The sequence below is a fragment of the Glycine max genome, chromosome 6 (genome assembly GCF_000004515.6).
Source record: "Glycine max cultivar Williams 82 chromosome 6, Glycine_max_v4.0, whole genome shotgun sequence".
In the NCBI taxonomy this organism is placed as follows: domain Eukaryota; kingdom Viridiplantae; phylum Streptophyta; class Magnoliopsida; order Fabales; family Fabaceae; genus Glycine; species Glycine max.
The window spans coordinates 17,937,261-17,956,153 of NC_038242.2; the positions used below are offsets into that span (position 1 = coordinate 17,937,261).

The window sequence follows — 18,893 nt, forward strand, 5'->3', positions numbered from 1 at the left end:
ACAGAGAAAAAGAAAATAGAAACGGAGAGAGTGAGAAAGAGAAAGTGAGTTTAGATGGAAAGATAAAATAATTTTGGGGAAAAAAAAAGTATACACATGTCAGAAAATGCTCAAGCTTTGTGTAAAGAAGAGATGAAGGTGGCAAAAAAAAAGAGGCAACACAACATGCAGGTGGCACCAAACAAACCAACAGGCGGAGGGGCATAAATGACCAAAAAATCAAAAAATTGGACAGCCGTCAAGCTCTCAGCTATGGGTATTTTGATCAAAAATTCAAAAAATTAGACAACTGTCAAGCTCTCAGTCATGGGTATTTTATATTTTTCACATACTTCAAATTTAGTATATAGATATTGATTATTAGTAAAACATATTATTTTAATGAAATGTTAACTAAACAAAACAAACTTAAATAATTGATAAACATCTCATTTATAGTTCTCTATGTTCCCCTTACGCGAATTGAAAATTTGAAATAGTTGGATATAAATCCTAAAGGTTTCAAATTAGTTGGTTTTTCTGACAATCAAAATGATTGTGTGTTTCAAACTCAAGCGACTTAATATAAATTCCAACTACCATATCTGAGGAATGATAGAACTGAATTAACTCCCCAATAGTGATATTATTAGCTTGAATAAACTAATTGAGGGTTTGATTATAATGGGCCACCTTCCATTCCATTAAATTAGACTGCTTCCCAATAGTTTAGTTGATTCGATGCCGTGAGGGACAAACAATATGCTTGTAATAATTGTGGAACTATAGGACCATATATTTATATTACTTAGTTAAAAGCTCACATAGTTTGCATGCTTGTTACTTCAAAATTAGGATAGGGGACCCCACTGCTGACTCCTGCACTTGGGAACTAATAAAAATAGCAAGATACCAAAGAGAATGTAACAATCCAAACCCAATTAAAAAATTGAATTGGAAAGACCAAGGTAGTTTTAGAAAGATCGTTTCTGATTCCTTGTTGCAATAACTAGAGGTTTACAAAAAAAAGTTAAAATAACGCCAATGCTTATTTTTATTTTATTTTTTTTATATTGAGGACCAATGCTTATTCTATTAGTACGTATAATGTACTCAAGTGTATATTTAAATTGAAATTGTTTTAAAGAAACTATTTTATCACAAAATTTAAGGAAAATAATTATTTATAAAGAAGGTTCTATGAACATACATAATGGTTATTGATTACAGTATTTAAGAACAAATAATATTTTAAAAATATATATGAAAATTGATAAAAAAAATAAAATTATTAATTTTCAAAAATAAATAAGATGGGTTAAGACATGTATATTTTTTAAGAAGTCTAACTCAATTGATTAAACAAAATATATACGTGTTATAAATATTTTGATATTGTGTTTAACTCCTATCAATAAAAAATAAGACATGTATATTTTTATTAAACAAAACATGTTTTTAGTTCCTTTAAATATTGTAATAAAAGAAGTTCCTTTAAATATGGTTACATTTAATTGAAGTCATTCATTTTTTTTATAATTTTGTCATTTTTAGAAAAAAAAAACTTGAATGAATAGTACATGCAATAATAATATAAAAGTATTTTTCATCATTAATTAATAATAAACTATCATATGTAATTGTTAAATTTTATAATAATAGTGTTTAGAGTTATATAATTTCTCAAAATTTTGTTTTTGGTATAATAAGGTGGTATCTAGATCTATTGGTCTCATTAATTAATGTTCATTGACCTTAACTGGGTGTTTAAGATAACTTTCAATTATACTAAAATTAATTCCAAAAATCAAATTAAAGTTAAAACAACAAATAATAACTTTTTAAATTTTCTACCGATTTTATAGTCTAATTTTTCTTATCAGTATTTTGAAAGTCCAAATTGATTTAAAAAAATATCCAAACACACTGTACCACCAAATAGCTAAATAGCTAAAAAAGATGGATCCAAATATCCAAACACACTAGTACCACCAAATAGCTAAATAACTAATTAAGGAATAAAATATTTTCAAATATTGTGACTAAATAGCTAAAAAAGATGAATCCCACAATCTTGTTAAAAGAAAGAGAATTTTAAATAATCAGTATAAAACATCTGGTACCACCAAATGCATACATCAATTTATATGAGATTGTTCTAATTGAGAGATCTTATATTTAATTTTTGAATATATAACTTATTTAAATTTTAAATATTTAAGTACGTTAAATAATTAATAGAAGAACTTTGTTGTCCATACTCAAACATCATTATCTCTAATAAAGAATAGATATAATCTAAGATTAATAATTTATCTTAATTAACTATATAGAAAATTCCATACTCATAGGGACCTATTAAACTAAACAACAACTTGTAAGACCCAAAAACATAAATGAGAAAGAGACGGAGAAGAGGGAGAAAGAGGAAAGAGAAAAGAGAAGGAGAGAGAGAAGTTATGTTGACAACTTTAATATCCATTTTGATGTAATGTAAACTTCGTGTTGTTGTTTTGTGCGGTTTTCAATTTGAGGGGTCTTTCCTCTTTGTTTTTTCTCTCTCTCTGAGTGAGAAAAAGCAAAATCTTCATTGAGAGAATGGCCCAGCACTGCGGATCCAAATCCCCATTCTTTTCTGCTTTTGTAAGGCATCTCACAAAGCAAAATATCACTTTTTGATTCCCAATTTCTTCTGGGTCTCTCTCTCTCTCTCTCTCCTCTTCAACATTCATTCATCAATGCCTTTCTTCTCCTTCTTCTGCAAACAATGACTCATCCGGTAAGTGTGTGACTTCATTTTTTTGTTTCTGTTCAATGATGTCATGTTTCTCCACAACATTTCCTTAATTCATTTTTTTTTTTGGTTTTTAATTTTTCTTCTGTGTACTACTTTTTACTGGCTTCTTCATCTTCTTTCTTCCAAGTGGGGTGGTTGATTTTGACTTGTTTTGTTGATTCTTTTCATAATGAGCTGTGTATTTCAGTGATTGGTGTAATTGGCTTCACTTGTGTAGTCTTTGTGGTTTTATGAATGAGATACTCTTGAGTATTCTTCCTGTTACTTTTTTAGGTTCATCAAATGAGTATTCTTCCTGTTACTTTTTTTGGTTCATCAAATGATTTTGATGGACCTTCTTTCAGTTTTGAGAATAAATATTTGTTTTTTTTTTTTTTTTTGTATCATTGGCTAGATTATCTGAAGGATGTATTTGATACCCTTGTCTTGAGCATCTGATTCTGATTGCAAAAGATGATTTGCTTGTGAGATTGTCTGGCCGAGAATTTTCTGATTGACTTGATACCATAACATTTGGCTTAACTCTATCTTATTCAGAAAAATCTTTTGATCGACCTTGCTGTTTCTCTGCTTTTCCTTCAGTGTATGTGTGTCCTGTGCTTATTATTAATAGCTTCATTGTACACTGCTCTTCTTTCGTGGTTCAATTGTACTTGTCAGTGTTAGTTTTGATGTTTCTTAATTTCTGGTTAGGAATTATTTACACCCTTTTGTAGATTGTCTTTTATTGAAGTGAAAAACGTTTGATATCTATCATGGCTAAAGTACAAATCCCCTTTTTGAGAAAGCCAATTGTGATCATAATTTTGGTTATTTGCTTCAGGGGTTTGTGTTTATCAGTTTCAATTTTCAATGCTTCTGCTAGATAGTTTGGTATTCCTTTCCGTTATCCATATAGAACATGCTCCAATTTTAGTTTAACCGAAATCAATTCTTTGTTAAAAAAATTAAATGTTTCCTTTTGAAGGCAATGATGAATGGAATTAAATTTTTGGCCCTCCTGCATAGCATTACATGTGTTGATCGTGCCTCTATGTGAAGGCGGTTATAGACTCTTGTCTTCTCATCACCTGTTTTTCTTGTAGCCTATATATTTTCATTTTTGGGGTGATGGAGAGGATTGTTTGGGGGCAAATTATTGTCTGAGAATATATACTGCTTGATGATGTTGACTTTTATTGGTGATGATGTCTAGTAATCTGTCATCTGTAGATTTATGCAAAATGCATATTATGTTAGATTAAATATGTGCAATGTAGGTTCCTTACAAGTGCTGAACTTTGGATACTAAATTGCACAATAGTGTAGAACATGCATCATTGAATTTGGCATGTTGCAGTTCTTTTTCTTGCTTTTTATTTTCTTGTTGTGCAGATGGACTCACATTTCTTTGGAGGACTTTACTGCTATGACGTCATATGGAAATGTCGTGATCTAGAATTATTCCGTGTTTGCAATTTTTCTTCTTCCAGTTAATCTAGCTGTAGAGTGAAATTCCCATGTAGGTTGTATGATCAGTTTACGAAACAGTCCAATTGAATCTAGTTATTCTATTTTTGGGTGCATACTTGGAGCAATCACTTTACTTATTAACCTACAATCTTGTATTCTCAGTAAATAAAAACCTATGAAAGCCAAAGTAAAGCAGGTGTCCCTTCTTTTTCGGCTTAAATTGTATTTTGTTGTTTTAAAATTATTTATCAAATAATTCTTTGAAATAATTATTTATCAAATAATCATTTTTTTTTGCAGGTTTTCATTCCCTTTGAAATGACGATACATTATCATATCTTGTTCAATTGAAACCTCTGCATTATCATCTATGGCATTAATGGGCATGAGTGCAAACAGGCAATGCAATAGCTATTTCCCAGGATATCATTCCCCAAGGTATCTTGTTTTTGGTGCCGAAGGAAGCACATGTACCTCATCTAATGGTAACAGTGAACGTGAGAATGACTGTTACCAACTTGGTTCCTTGCCATTGTCATCTGCCTGTCATCTTTTAGGATACAACAAGGAACTTCTGAAACAAACAATACTCCAGCATGAAGCGATATTTAGGGACCAAGTATGTTAGCTTCATGGTTTCATTTGTGTTTATTGTCTTACTCATTTCTACAGATAGCTGCCAAGAATTTCTTTTTATGTTTTATTAGAAATATAATTAATGGTGTAAGGAAAACATCTCCATGTTAAAGTATAATCCTTTGTCTACACAAATTAATAAATTTTCTTAAACTTTCCTATTTCAGTCATCATCAAACACGAGATTAAACATTTACCGTCTGCTGGTTCCTGAAATCATGATGCCGTGTAATTCTTTACTCTGATGCATTTTGAAATGGCAGCGAGGAGAATTTAATGCAATCTGTTAGGGTCAGAAGTAGGTTCTATAAGAAGAAATGTTAATCATATCTGTTTATTTATTGATTATAAAAGTGAGGAACAATATAGGAATCTTATTTAGAAAAACAAAAATGATTCTGAAATTTTTGTCAAATTCATCGAAAAAAAATACTCGTGGAAGTTTGTTGTTTGTGGCAAAAATATTATTCTCCTATTTTCTTGAATATTCATAAAGATCTTAACTGTATTTTTTAATGTTTCAACTATGCATTGCTGTTCAGATTCAAGAGCTTCACCGCATTTACCAGAAACAAAAGGAATTAATGGATGAAATTAAAAGGATTGAACTCCATAAACGTAGTTTAAGGTTGGAGACATCATTGTCAAGTTCCTCTTTGTATTACTCACAAAACATGCCTTGGTTGACTAGTCAATCATCTGTTTTAAATGCCGAGCTCATCCAATTACCATTGGCTTCTATGCAAGAAAAGAGCAGGGAATTATGTCCTACTCCTCTTGCTGTTCCTGCTCCAACTGCAATCAAAGAATCTTTAGAAGATACTAAACTATCAGGGTTGACTTGCAGAAAAGTTGGTAAGAAAATACTGGATCTTCAACTTCCAGCTGATGAGTACATTGATAGTGAAGGTGAATCTTGTGAGAATGAAAGGGTTATCAAACAGCCCCCACTGTCAACTTATACTTCAAATGGAATTTCTAAGGTTGTGTATAACACTGTTGAGAAACCATATAGAATCAATTCTAATGGTTTTGCTGACTTAAATTTACCATTTAAGCTTCAAAAAGAGACAGGTGTGGAGTCTGATGATTTTGGGGCCTCAATCCCTCACAGAAACCATACATTTCATGGTATGCTTGGGAGAATGACATCGGGTTCTCATAATTTTCCCAATGATGTCATCCCGAATTTGAAAAGAAGACAGGATCATGAAGCTTACCCAGATCTCCCACTACCAAATCAAGGGCAGAAACATGGATGGCTGCCCTCAGGTACTCATGCTGGTGAGAGCTTATCTCCGAAGTTGCATTGTAGTTATTATAATACATGTCTTGTACTAGTATACCTTTTCTAATATAGTGAACTCTTCATTTTCCAGGGCAAAATGGCAGTAACTTGGGTTTTCTTGCTAAATTTAATGATATGGAAAGCCAATCTGTTTCAATTGATTTCATAAGTAAGAAGCTGAAACAAGTTAACAATTGTCCATGTTTTCATTCGACATCTCAAATTGTCCCAGGATCTAGAACCAAGAGCCCTGCAGGAACTCATGATCCCACCAGTGGTGGTTTGCTTGGACCAAGCTATGCTTCATGCACATGTGCTCCTCACAAGCTTGTTTCTGATTCTGATATGAAAAGTTCTGGTATTTCACCATCAGTGTTATGGAAAAGTACTACATCTGGCCCTAATTTAGATCGTCGAAACTATCTACCACCAATTAGTGCTGGTGATCTAAACAGCGGTGACAACTTTGGTTCATCATCAGCTGGCCATGAGCTTAGGAAGTATGTTAAGGATTCGGAATATGTGGGGACTCACAAGAGCATAAACCTGAATATTATGCCTACTGGTTGTTTTGATACAACAGCTGCATCATTTCAAAGCGTTCAGATTACAGGTGAAGAAGATAAGTTTCAAGATTCAAGATTGCCTTGGCTGAAAGCCAAGCCTGTACCTAAAGGAAAGCCCAATGAAGAAAGTCAAACCTCAACCCAAGTTGACTCCTTCCTTTTGAATCCTTATAAATCTGGGTGCATGCATTCTGATTTGATGTTCAGTAAGGTTGAAAAAAGTGACTTTTGTACAGACAAGACTCTTGCATTTGACCTTAATGGAAAGCCTCAGACATCCAAAGTCTTCCAGAGCCTGTTCAAGAATCATTGGATTGAAGAAATTAAGATATCCAATGTAAATTCACTTTGTGATAGTGATCCTGACATGGGGGAACAGGCACCTGCCATCGAACATTTCATGAAGAATGAGAAGAAACACAAGCATTTGGCAGGTATTCTTGACCTAAATTCATGCATGAACGAGGATGAGAATATGCCAATTGATATTGATTTACAAGCACCTGTAAGTCCAGAAAACAAGGAGTGTTCTCCACCCAGAGGAGAATCTGATGAAAACCAGCTTGAGATGCTCTTGCAATTGGCAGGGCAGGAGCAGGAGCAGGAACAGGAACAGGAGCAGGATCTGGAAGAACAAGAAGACCAAACCGGAATTGCAGCTGAGGCTTTGGTTTCCATATCAAAAACTGTGGCCTATGATGACCTCCAAATGACAACTTGTCCATCATCTGAATCTTCTGTAAGTAGTTCTCTCCATTGGTTTTCTGGAATTGTTTCTACAATAGTGGATCATTCACAGTGTGAGGTTAAGGAGGATTTCAATTGTACCATTAAAGATCTTGAGGACTTTCTGCCTGCTGACTTTGATTACTTTGAGTTCATGTCCTTGAATTTAACCGAGACAAAGGACCTAGATTATGGCTGCTATAAGAGTAGTGGCCCAAATGAGCAAGAAGGTGGATCTACTTCACCAATTCAACCAAGAAAGTGCCGAACAAACAGGAGGCGGCACGGAAACGACTTCCAAAGTGAAATTCTCCCGAGTCTTGCTTCTCTGTCACGATATGAGGTGACCGAAGATCTTCAAACCATCGGAGGTCTCGTGGAAGCTGCCAGAAGAACTCATTCAGCAACAGGTTGCCTAAGAAGCGCTGGCAGAAATGCATTGGCTAAGGGGAAGAGAAGGTCTTGTGCTTCAGCCTCTAACAACATCACAGACTTGCTGTTGAACTTGAAGGAAGTAAATATTGACACTGAAATTGCCATTGAGAAAATGGGATTCATAAGTTGGGGAAAGATTTGTAGAAAGCCAAGGGGGAAGAGAGTTCCTACCAGGAAACCCCACTTAATTTTTAGCCAAGTACATAACTAATTCTAAATTTAAAGTTCATGGACTTTTGGACGAGGTTTTTTTTTTTTTTATGAACTATAGGATCGTCTTGTAAATGTCGTCATAGACAATTCATGGTATATGAAAGTATGTTAGAAGAATAGAAAAGGAACTCTTATGTCCAATTTACTTATTTGAATCAAATCCATTCTCTCCTTACAGAGATGCAATGACTTTTAATAATCTCCTTTGGTTGTTGCATTTTGGATCTATTGCCTCTTTAAAGCCATAAGCAATACCACATTTAGACTTATTATAGTAGAATATTATTGTTCAATGACTTCAATATGGAAATGTTCGTAAATATTGAGTGTTTTTTCTGTATAAATGTATTTTGTACTTGTTTTTAATGATTATTGTATTAGTATGAAGTATTTATTGTTAGAAGAGGGATTCATCTTCGTCGAAAACTGTAAACATATATAAGGTGAATATTTTTCTTCTATTTTCAACATGATATATTTCATACCCAAAGCTAGGATTTGAATCATGGACAACTTGGTTAAATGACACAAGTCGCTATTGCTTGTATCAATCGTTGTTGGTGTATTTTTTTACTTCGTATATTTGGTAAGTATAAAATAAATGGTTAAATCAACTTTTAATAATAAAAATCTTTAATGTCGTAAATAATGTTACCATGTGAGTCCAGATTGTTGAAGGATTGAAATTTTTCTAACACTGATGGTGTCACTTGAGTTTACTAATTTAGTGAAAATAATATGGTATGATATTTAATTCAAGAGATATTGTGATATTTTATTTTAAATGACGGTTTGGTTACTTTCGTATGTCCTGATTTTCTATGTTTGGAGTAGGTAAGGGCATCTCCAACAATAGATTTCAATTTGAGATTTTAATTACTTGTTTGGTGGATCTCACCGTGTCACATTACTTTTAAGATCTCTTACATTTTTTACTCTAATAGTAAATTTCATTTTGAGATATCAAACCTTTTTTTGTAGACCTCACAAGGGACTCATCTTCTAATATTTATTTATAAATTATTTTAAAACAATGAAAAATAATTAATTATATATTTTTAAATTTTAAAAAATTATAATGAAAATACAAAATTTATTAATAATTAAAATATTTATTTATCAATATAATTTATAATACATAAAATTGATCGAAAAAATACAAACATCGATATTGAGCAACAAAAATGAAATTTCATCATAATTATGACCAAAACATTTCCAAATATGCTCCACCAAATCTACTTGAAATTGTTGATAAACTCTTCTTGTATGCATATTATGTCTTGTTTGCAGGTATGCAACAAAGTTTGGATGAACATCATGAGATATGTCAATGTTTTAATCTCTTCGTTAATATGATCATAATCAATATCAACGTTACCCTTGTATGTATCCCGTTCGTCTTCAACAGTCTTGTTGTGCAATATTATGCATGTCAAGATTATGTTTTTCATGGTACCCATGTGTCAATTACGCGATGAACCATATATAATTGCAAAATGAGATTTGAGCACACCAAATGCTCTCTCCACATCCTTTCTTACCGCTTCTTTGACATTTTGCAAATAACTTTCTTTTTTGTGGCATTGGGATGGTCTTTACTAATGTGGCCCAATCAGAATAAATGTCATCTACAAGATAGTACCCCATATTGCGTGTGGTTCCATTAATTGTAAATTGCACTAGAGAAGCTCGATCTTGCATAACGCCATTAAACACGGGAGATTGATTTAACTCATTAATATCATTGTTTGAACTTGCAACTTAGAAATAAGCATGTCAGATCCACAAGTCTTGTGACAATGGTGTCAAGTATTATTGTGTGTTTTCAATGATCACCTCTACAATATTGCCCTTGCCATGCAACTAGACAATTTTTTTCATTCCCAATGCATGCAATCAATAGAACCTAACATACCTGGAAACCCATGTGCCTCTCTAATTTGTAGTAGGCAATTGATGTTGTTGTTGTTAAGCCTTCTCAGATACTCATCTCCAAATATCTTGTTCACACCCTTCACAAAAGCTTCTAAGCATTTAACTACAGTGCTTCCACCGATTTTGAGATACTCATCAACACTATTGACAGGTAATTCGTATGCCAATATTCGAATTGCTGCAATGCATTTCTGCAAAGATGAAAGACCTCTTCTACCAAATGCATAAGATCACATTTGGAAATATGGATAATGGTTATTAATAGTGTCTATAATTCGAAGGAACAATTGTTTTCCCATTCGGAACCTCTGTCGAATTGACTCTCTGTGTATATGCTATTTTCAGAGAAGTAGTCATTCATCAAGTGACTATGTCCGTCTTCACAGTTTTGATTTATGTTTCTTCTTTTTCGTATGGGTTGATTGCTACTCTCTGCTTCTCGTTGTAGTTGGCGTAAATATCTCATGATTTCTTCATCAATGTTGTCTTCAAGTGCTTCATCAATAATTTGTTTTCAAACTCTATCGAAGTCAAAGTTTTGAGCCATTTTATGACTGAGTGGAAGTAGAAAAAAGCCACAACAATTTTGAAGAAGAAGGTGGGTGCATGAAAGGAAAATAAACAATTAAGTATGTATTAACCATCACATCATTCTCTGTGTAACCGTTTTTTCTTCAAAGCAACAACTTGCTTGGAACAACCATTGAACTTTTGAATGGCATAGTGGATTTTTGGCCATCGAGATTTCAGTTGATTGGTGGATCTCTCACTTAAATTGCCACGATGTATGTAGTAATTTTCTACGATCATTTTCCAAAAAGACTCTAATTTTATTACCATAACCGACGATTGAATCGAGTGAGACATTAAGCCACAAACTAATGAGAAGTTTATCTTCTTCAATTGAAAAGAATATTCGTGTGCCCTTTTTCTTCCTTCTAGAACTCCCTCTTCCTTCTTCTACGGTAATATTTTCTAACTCAATTTGAGTAGAAAATTTGGAAATTATATATCAACTTCCTTATTGGAAGGAGTTTGTGCACGACTACAACTATTGGGAGACTTATGGAATGTGTTGAAGGTGTTTTGTGGCATTGAAGGAAAGATTTGAGAACTTGAAGAATTTTCGATAAGAAGGGGGCTGGTTATAAATTATTGGTGGTAGTGGCAAATACAAAATGAAATGAGAAGGATTTTGAGAATTTTCGCTCATTTGTGGAAGTGGTAGTGGCATGTACAGAAACAAAAGAGGAGGATGCTACGAATTTTCGTTCGAAGGAAGTGATTGGTAATTTTGCAACAAATTCATGTAAGTTTGTCAGTTAAATTGATTTGAATCCATATGGCAAGGAACAAATAAAACAAGATTTAAAATTGAAATTGGAAAATCAGAGAATGACAATGCGAATAAGAATGAGAATGTGAAAACTGTGCAAAAAAAAATCTATAGGACCCAATTTTTTTTACAAAAGTTCATTGTAAAAAATTAGAAAAAAATACAATTTGAACAACCTACAACTACTCTTAAAAAAATTTATGTGCTACAATAATGGTCGTCTCAAGCTACAGTAACAATTATGTTGAGTTACAATAACGATAGAAAAAATTGACCCACTATAGTAATGACAAAAAACACGAAAAAATGCTACATTTCTTTCTTTCTTCTTTTTTCCCCTCTTTCCTTCCCCACTCTCCCCCTCCACCAATTTAGATTTTTCTTTCTTCTTTTCTCTCTTCCCCTCCCCTTTAGATTTTTCTTTCTTGGAAAAACAAATCTTAGGGGGTCTCCAATAGCTAGATCTTGGAAGAATGAATCTTCAACTTAAGTTCCTTCTCCAAGATCTCCTATTGGAGATGACTTAAGATGACTTGTCTAGATAAGAGTTTTATATAATTTACATTTTCAAAGATTCTCTACTTTTATTTTTAGAATCTTGAATTTTTCTGTATATATATATATATATATGTATACATATATTTTTTTTCTAGAGATGAAAGATAGCTTATCCACATCTCTAAATGATTCGTTGTTTGATAAATTCATCAAATTTTTTGATGAATCATCAGATTGAATGCCTTAAAAGAAAAGAATGTGTCGTGACTTATTTATGGCACACTTTTCGTTTGCCTTGGAGCAATGGATTTTCTCTCTTTTGTGTGATCCTTCTCGTTCATTTCCAACTCTTGGGCCTTTAGTGACCTAGGAATTCACCTAATTTGAGATTTGCTTATATAGATTTTTAGATTTTTATGATCTTTACTTTCGGTATTAACGCATTGGGTAACCTTTTTCAAGATTTTTCTTATATGATCTTGATTGTTGTAAGGTTTATCTAAGAGGTTTTAACCCATTAGTGAGTTGTTTGAAATCTTTCAAACATTCGGCCTATCAACTCATGATCATGCATCTTGAAAAGTTGGTATTGCTCCCCCAACATGCTTTTTCTGAACTTTTTCACTTGGTCTGGTCCTTTAAGAGCAACAGTCAAGATATCTTGGATTTTTGTAGTAGTAAATATCCAATGAACCTACCATAAATGAAGTAGTTAAGCCTATTTAACGTGAGTAAATTGATGAATTTATTCACGATTATCATAAACTTCGTCATAGTCTAAATGACTAAGGGTACAAGTGAGATTATACTTTGCATAAGCATTTACCTGGACTCGGATTTTTTTTATCATTTCTCCATTTATCTTGGAAATTTCTTCTCCTTTGGCTTTCCTTAGTGTGTACATACCATTCTTAATAATATCCTACAAGTGAAAATGCGAAGGTTAAATGAATAATTTAATCTCATTATTTCGACGGATGTATCGTAAACTCGTCTTATAGTATTTTTCGAAAGCTACGTTACGCAGAAAACAGAGCACAAGGCAAAGCGCCGAAACAGAGCACAGTGTATGGCTGTGTGCCGACGTGCCTCGCAAATCGCAATTGAGGAATCAAATTCCCGCGACCAGCGTAAATATGGGTCCTTCACTTGATTCCTAACAACAAGCTGCGGATTTGATTTAATCAATTTTTAAAAAAGAATTATTTATTAATTTATCATCTAATCAATTTAGTTTAAATTTTTAATTCCATAGCAATTCAATTTAAAACAATTTGATTAGATTGATTTTTATTTTTAATCTTACTTTAGTTTTTTTAGAAAATATTAAACAAAAGGTAAAATATATAATAAATATAATTTTAAATATCAAATATTTAATTTATATGTCATTACTAACAATATAATATTTATGCATTTTAACTCAAATAATTAGTAAAAATATATTTAATTAAATATAAGTTATATATGATAATTTATAAGTATATGAAAAATAAAAAAATAAGTGATACTATAAAATTATGAATAAAAATATTTACATAAATTTGGTTTAGATCGGTTTCTTAGATATGTATAACTCAATATAAAATTTGGGTTTTTTAATTTTATGATTCGTTTAATTTATTCAATTTTTAGTTTTTTAGATTAATTTTTTCGGTCCACATTGGATTTGATCCATTTGTGAACATCCCTAATCCCTACTAATATCTATTCCAACCAAATTAGTAAATAATAAATTTTTATTTAAAAACAATTAACAATATTTCATTATATATTTTGTTAAACAAATTTTAGAGTACGCAGATAAAAAAAATTAGTTACTTCTCCTCTTTAATTACTCGAACAAAATTCCGTACTTGAGTAACTGTTAAGCGGAGTGCCCCTTAAATCTTAACATTGCTATAAAACAAAGATACAAACAAAATTTAAGCTTCACAAACATATTCTTCTCTATATAATAACACCCAACATTCTTCTCGTTCAATCCCCTTTGTCTCCTTCCAATATTTTAAAAACACAAATTGCATAAACAAATGATTTTAGAGCTAATCAAAATTTCCTGTTTTATATTTTCATAATTTTTTTTATATTTTATTTTTGGGTTTACATGGGAGAATCTTCAAGTCCAAGTTGAGTGAAGTGAGGGCTTTGAAGGGCCTCTTTGAGTAGCTCATGATCATCCCACGAATCTCGATATGTCTCCAAGTTGGCATCAGAGTTAATTAAGGCTGATAAGCATAGTTGCTTCCTCCATTCTTCTATACGTGGGAACCCCACATTATCCCCATATTTGTCACAGTACTGCAAATGCAACGAAAACTTTTCTCAAATTAAAGCTTGCAAACATGCCAATAATTTTATCCCTCTCACATTTTTACTTCAACGCCTTGCATGCTCTATTGCTCTCTTTATGCATTTTTTTTTTAAAAAAATATTTCGTCTACTTAAATTAAGGTAAATTAAGTATTAGTATCAAAGACTATAGGATCATTCATAAGGTCAAAATTTGACGGTAGAGATTTTCACATGAGAAAATTTAAGTAAAAATCTTACATGATAAGATGCACTATCATCCTAACAATTAATTACGTCTAATTAAGATTCAGCGTTGAATAAAGAAGAATCGTGGATGGAGATAACCTAACAAACACTCTTTGTGACAACACATACCATTTAAAACATGATTTAAAATCATAAAATTTATTGGTGAATATGTTGCCACGTGTAAAGTTATGAATCCAGGTTTATGGAGCAGACACTTCTTTTAGTCATGGCTTTACAAAATTCTCACTTCAGTTTCTAACTTCCAAAACAAAGTCACCCATTTGAATCCTTTTTCACTTATTTTTTCATTATTGCTTAACACAAAATAATTTAAAGTGAATGATATTTTACTAAGTCAAGACTAGATCAAGAATTTTGTCAAGTAACAGATTAAGTATGTGATTGAATATGTGATACATGCACATGTCATAAGATTTTTTCGAGTCAATTTAAAGAAATACGTAGAAGTTATTGTTTGTTGTCTGTGTGTAATGTGAAACATGTGTGCATAGTGTGAAACCAAACATGCACTAAACTGATCAATGCTAAAAATTTCAAGGACTAGAATGAGGTATCCTTTCAAGTTTATAGTAAAAAAAAAACATTAAACTAAAGTGAATAATTTTTAATTTCTTTACCTCAAAGTTTGCAATTTCATGAGTACAGTGCTTGGGAATGCCTGCTGCTTCTCTTGAATGGTAGAACTCCTTGATGGATTTCATCATTTCCTCCCATGATGGCAATACTCTTTTCCCAGAAAGCAGTTGAGCTATCCATATTGCTTGTGACTCAAAGAAAGGGAATCCTATGATCTGTAAGCACACATGCACTCTCATCTAATCAACAATTCTATTGCTAAATTAGAAGCAAACATTGTGGAAAATATACATTGCCATTACAATAAAAGTTATGTGTGTGCTAAAAACATGTGACCTAAAACGAATTCAAATTACTGATTTTGGGGTGGTTTACCTTTCTAGGGATGCCTATAAAAGAAAGGGATGGAGCAAGTGATGGGGGAAAAGTGTGCTCATACAATGGTCCCACTCTGTCATCATCTACAACCACCATTCCTTTGGTGTCAAGAAAGGGGAATGCATAGGAGTACCTACACACATAACCAATTGAATTTGAAACCCATCATCAATGATTAGAAAACACAACTAATTAATTAAATCTAAAAGGAAGAAGCATCGGGACATGTTTGGACATAGGTCCCACAGTGAAAATCTCCAAGCCCAAGATCATAATTATTCAATCATGATACTATCTTTTGGAACTTAAGTTAGTGAAATGAAATTTATAAGATTGATTTTTGCTCTTTGATTAAGGGTACGATTCATAATAGATAATACATGTTGCCACATATAGGAGTTTAATCAATTTTCTTAAAAGTTTTTTTTTTTTTTTTTTTTTTTTTTTTTTTTTTATATGTGGGACATTACCCTGTGCAGTACAAAATGGAGTCTGCAAAAATGGAAGAACCATCCACGAATGTTACACGTCCATCCTCTTGAAGGGTCTCTATCTGCACAAGTTACCACATGTTATGAGGATAGCAAAGTTAGTATTCAATACTTTGTTTATATAAATTTTTCAATAAACATTTATAAGTAAAATAAAATGAATTTCTCTTCGAGTTAATATCAACTTATCCATTTTAACTTTTGCAAAAGCTTTTATTACTTCTCCAAAAGTTGAAGTGATAAGATAATTTTAACTCATGAAAAAAGTTTAATTTTTTTTTCTATAAATACTTATGAAAAAGTTTATTCTACCAGACTTAAATATTTATGTTTTACTTGGGATAAGAACTTGAAGTGATACCTGTGGATGAAGATGAAAGTTGGCATGTTTGGATATGACTTTAGACAAACCCTCAGAGATGTTAAGAGATCTGGAACTCATATGGACTTCCTTCGCTACATCCACAAGCTCTATTGATATGTCTTGCCCACTCAAGGAATTTCCAACCACTACCACAATCTGTTAAAGGAAAATTTGTAAGTAAGTTTTAAGAGTGCTTATTTAAAGCATGAATTAGGGGGGGGGGGGGGGGGGGGGTGTTAGAATATGACAGCCAAACAAACAATATTTCTCACTGTTAAACTAATGCACATGTTCCTGCTCCAAACTCATACGTATATGCTAATTTCAAACTCTTCAATTATTGAGAAACAAAAAAAAAAGAGATTGCATGTCATATACCTCATTGCGGAATGGTTCTGGGGTCCTGTAAATGTGACTATGCATCTGTTTCCTTTTCCATGTATCCATTCCTGAGCATCACAAAGACAGAAACTAAAATAATTATGCTTGATCTTGCAATGTAAAAATAATTTTCTTTTATCGATAATTATTAATCGTTAGAATGTTAGTTTTGTTAAAAAAAGGAGATTGAACCAGCAATCTTTTCTCTTTCCATTTTCTGTTAACCACCTAATCCACCTTATATTTCCTAGAATGGAATGTAAAAATAAATGGATGAAAAACTTATATTTTTTATCATTTGGAGAACTTATATATACATCATAACCAATTATGAGATAGAGAGATCAAGAGATAACTCTTTGACTTACCTTGAATGGAGGGCAATCTTGGTTGAGAGTAATGACCAGTGGCAACAACAACTGCATCAAACACCTCTTCCACCACCTTCTCACTCTTCTTATCAACACTTCTAACAACCCACTTCAAATCATTACTACAAACACCATAATCCAACATTCCCACATAATCCACCCTTGTGTTGAATCTTATCATCTCTCTCAAGCCAAAATGATCACAAAAGTCCTTCAAGTACATAAGAAGCTCAGTGTGGCTAGGGAACCTCCTCATGTCTCTACCCTTCTTGACCAAAAAGGGAAAATCAGTGAATCCCATGATCTCACGTGGAGATGTGAGCCTCAAAGATTCATAGATGCTGCTATGAACCTTTAGAAACGGCTTTTTTCCTAAAGGGTCCTCTCCTTCAACATTTAATTCATATAGCCACTGTCCTCCAACATCATGATTCTGCTCCAACAAAGCCACACTATGACCCTCTTTTCTCAACTCTCTTGCAGCCACTAGCCCTGATGGTCCTGCTCCAACCACACACACGTTCTTGGTTTGGCTTTGGAGTGTCTCAGAAACCATGGTGGTTGGTTGGTTGGTTGGTAAGTGAAAGAGTAAGTAAGTAACCAAGGTGGAATAGGTGGTGGTGGTGATGGTGAGAATTTCAAAAGCAAGAAGGTGGTTTTTCATGGAATGTGGGGAAATGTGTTGGAGCTAATGGGGGCCTTTTATAGTTGAAATATGTTTCACGTAGCCAAAGGGTAACCATAATTTGAGGGATTGCGATGGTTTGCTGGCTGGGAGACACACGTGATCATGTAAAATCAATGTTTTGAAATCTGTCCACTTTTTTCAAGTTTGGACTTCAATAGTACCACCCTGGACTCTTCTACTTTTACGTTGAATACTTACCTCTCTATGCTCTTCCATATTTACCAAATTACAACACCGAAAATGTACATCAGCGGACATGATATGAAATCGTTTCTAACTTAACCAGTAATTTCAACATTAAATGTTGAATATATAACTGCATTAGATATATGAGGAAAAAAGTTTTATTGTTTAAAATAATCTTACTCTTCTCAGGTATGATTGTCTCTCATAAAAGATATATGTAAGTTATACTTCAAATATATTTACAAAATTAGTAAATGTATTAATTTTAGGTTTAATTAAGTTTTTCATATTTGAAATATAGATTATTTTCGGATTACTATCTAACATTCATTTTAAGTACCTTGAAAAAATTTATTAATTGTCGTTAGTCATCTTTCCTTAAGTGATGACGTGACACGCGAAGTGTCACGCCTCGTCACGGAGACATTATTATGTCACCACCTTCAATGACATGTCATTGACAAGGTGTGATGACATGACACTATATATTACGCCATCACTTAACGGAAGAGAATTAATAATAGGTAGTAAATTGAAATTAAATTTTTTTTAGGTATGTATTTGACAAAAAAAATAAAATTTTAGGTAGTAATATGAAAAAGACATATTTTTTCAGGTATGAAAAACTTATTTAAGTCAATCTGAAAAATAATTTTTTAGTTAATAAATGATAAGGAGGATTTTTATCAAAATAAATAATTTAATTTTAGATAAAATGATAAATGATAAATTTTATTATTTTATTGAAAATGAAAATGATAATCGTAAATTTAAGTTACGTTTAATTATAATTTAATAAGAAAAATTCATTTCTCAAATATTTTTATTTAATCAAATACTTGTAAAATTTTCAAAATAATAAAAATTAATTAAAATAACTTGATGAACATATATATAATTTACTTTTATATAAACTTAAAAAATTTTATCCTATTTATTTTTTAAGATAATTCCTCATTCAAAATAAAAAATACATTAAATTAATAAGATATTTTTTATTGATAGAAATAAAAAAATATTATTTGAAAT

General features: G+C 32.1%; 2 protein-coding genes and 1 pseudogene across 3 annotated transcripts; 1 reads left to right on the forward strand and 2 right to left on the reverse strand.

The window, feature by feature from the left end:
* The first annotated feature begins 2,377 nt into the window (after nucleotides 1-2,377).
* Nucleotides 2,378-8,291, forward strand: LOC102666418 (uncharacterized). 2 transcript variants are annotated; one of them, XM_006581920.4, is made up of 4 exons: nucleotides 2,378-2,758; nucleotides 4,529-4,847; nucleotides 5,407-6,148; nucleotides 6,244-8,291. In XM_006581920.4, exons 2-4 carry the CDS (start codon nucleotides 4,599-4,601, stop codon nucleotides 8,088-8,090), a joined length of 2,838 nt encoding a protein of 945 aa, XP_006581983.1. In that variant the 5' UTR covers nucleotides 2,378-2,758; nucleotides 4,529-4,598; the 3' UTR covers nucleotides 8,091-8,291. The 2 variants fall into 2 exon arrangements, with proteins under 2 accessions (XP_006581983.1, XP_006581984.1); XM_006581921.4 differs by having other exon boundaries at nucleotides 5,407-6,136.
* A 1,629-nt stretch (nucleotides 8,292-9,920) lies between these two features.
* LOC121174990 (uncharacterized) lies at nucleotides 9,921-10,496 on the reverse strand (annotated as a pseudogene).
* A 3,224-nt stretch (nucleotides 10,497-13,720) lies between these two features.
* On the reverse strand, nucleotides 13,721-17,672 carry LOC100783371 (flavin-containing monooxygenase FMO GS-OX-like 9). The gene is made up of 7 exons (NM_001398513.1): nucleotides 16,988-17,672; nucleotides 16,617-16,687; nucleotides 16,236-16,394; nucleotides 15,854-15,936; nucleotides 15,381-15,516; nucleotides 15,047-15,220; nucleotides 13,721-14,165 (listed from the first exon to the last, which is right to left on the reverse strand). The coding sequence occupies exons 1-7, from the start codon at nucleotides 17,652-17,654 to the stop codon at nucleotides 13,968-13,970; spliced, it is 1,488 nt and encodes a 495-aa protein (NP_001385442.1). The 5' UTR covers nucleotides 17,655-17,672; the 3' UTR covers nucleotides 13,721-13,967.
* Between the last annotated feature and the right edge of the window lie 1,221 nt (nucleotides 17,673-18,893).

Coding starts and splice junctions, on each gene's coding strand:
- LOC100783371 (NM_001398513.1), bottom strand. CDS start 17,654: ATGAAAAACCACCTTCTTGCTTTTGAAATTCTCACCATCACCACCACC. Junction 16,688..16,987: donor AAGATTGCCCTCCATTCAAG/GTAAGTCAAAGA, acceptor TGTGATGCTCAG/GAATGGATACATGGAAAAGG. Junction 15,937..16,235: donor ACTTTCATCTTCATCCACAG/GTATCACTTCAA, acceptor TAACTTGTGCAG/ATAGAGACCCTTCAAGAGGA.
- LOC102666418 (XM_006581920.4), top strand. CDS start 4,599: ATGGCATTAATGGGCATGAGTGCAAACAGGCAATGCAATAGCTATTTC. Junction 4,848..5,406: donor AAGCGATATTTAGGGACCAA/GTATGTTAGCTT, acceptor ATTGCTGTTCAG/ATTCAAGAGCTTCACCGCAT. Junction 6,149..6,243: donor GCCCTCAGGTACTCATGCTG/GTGAGAGCTTAT, acceptor TTCATTTTCCAG/GGCAAAATGGCAGTAACTTG.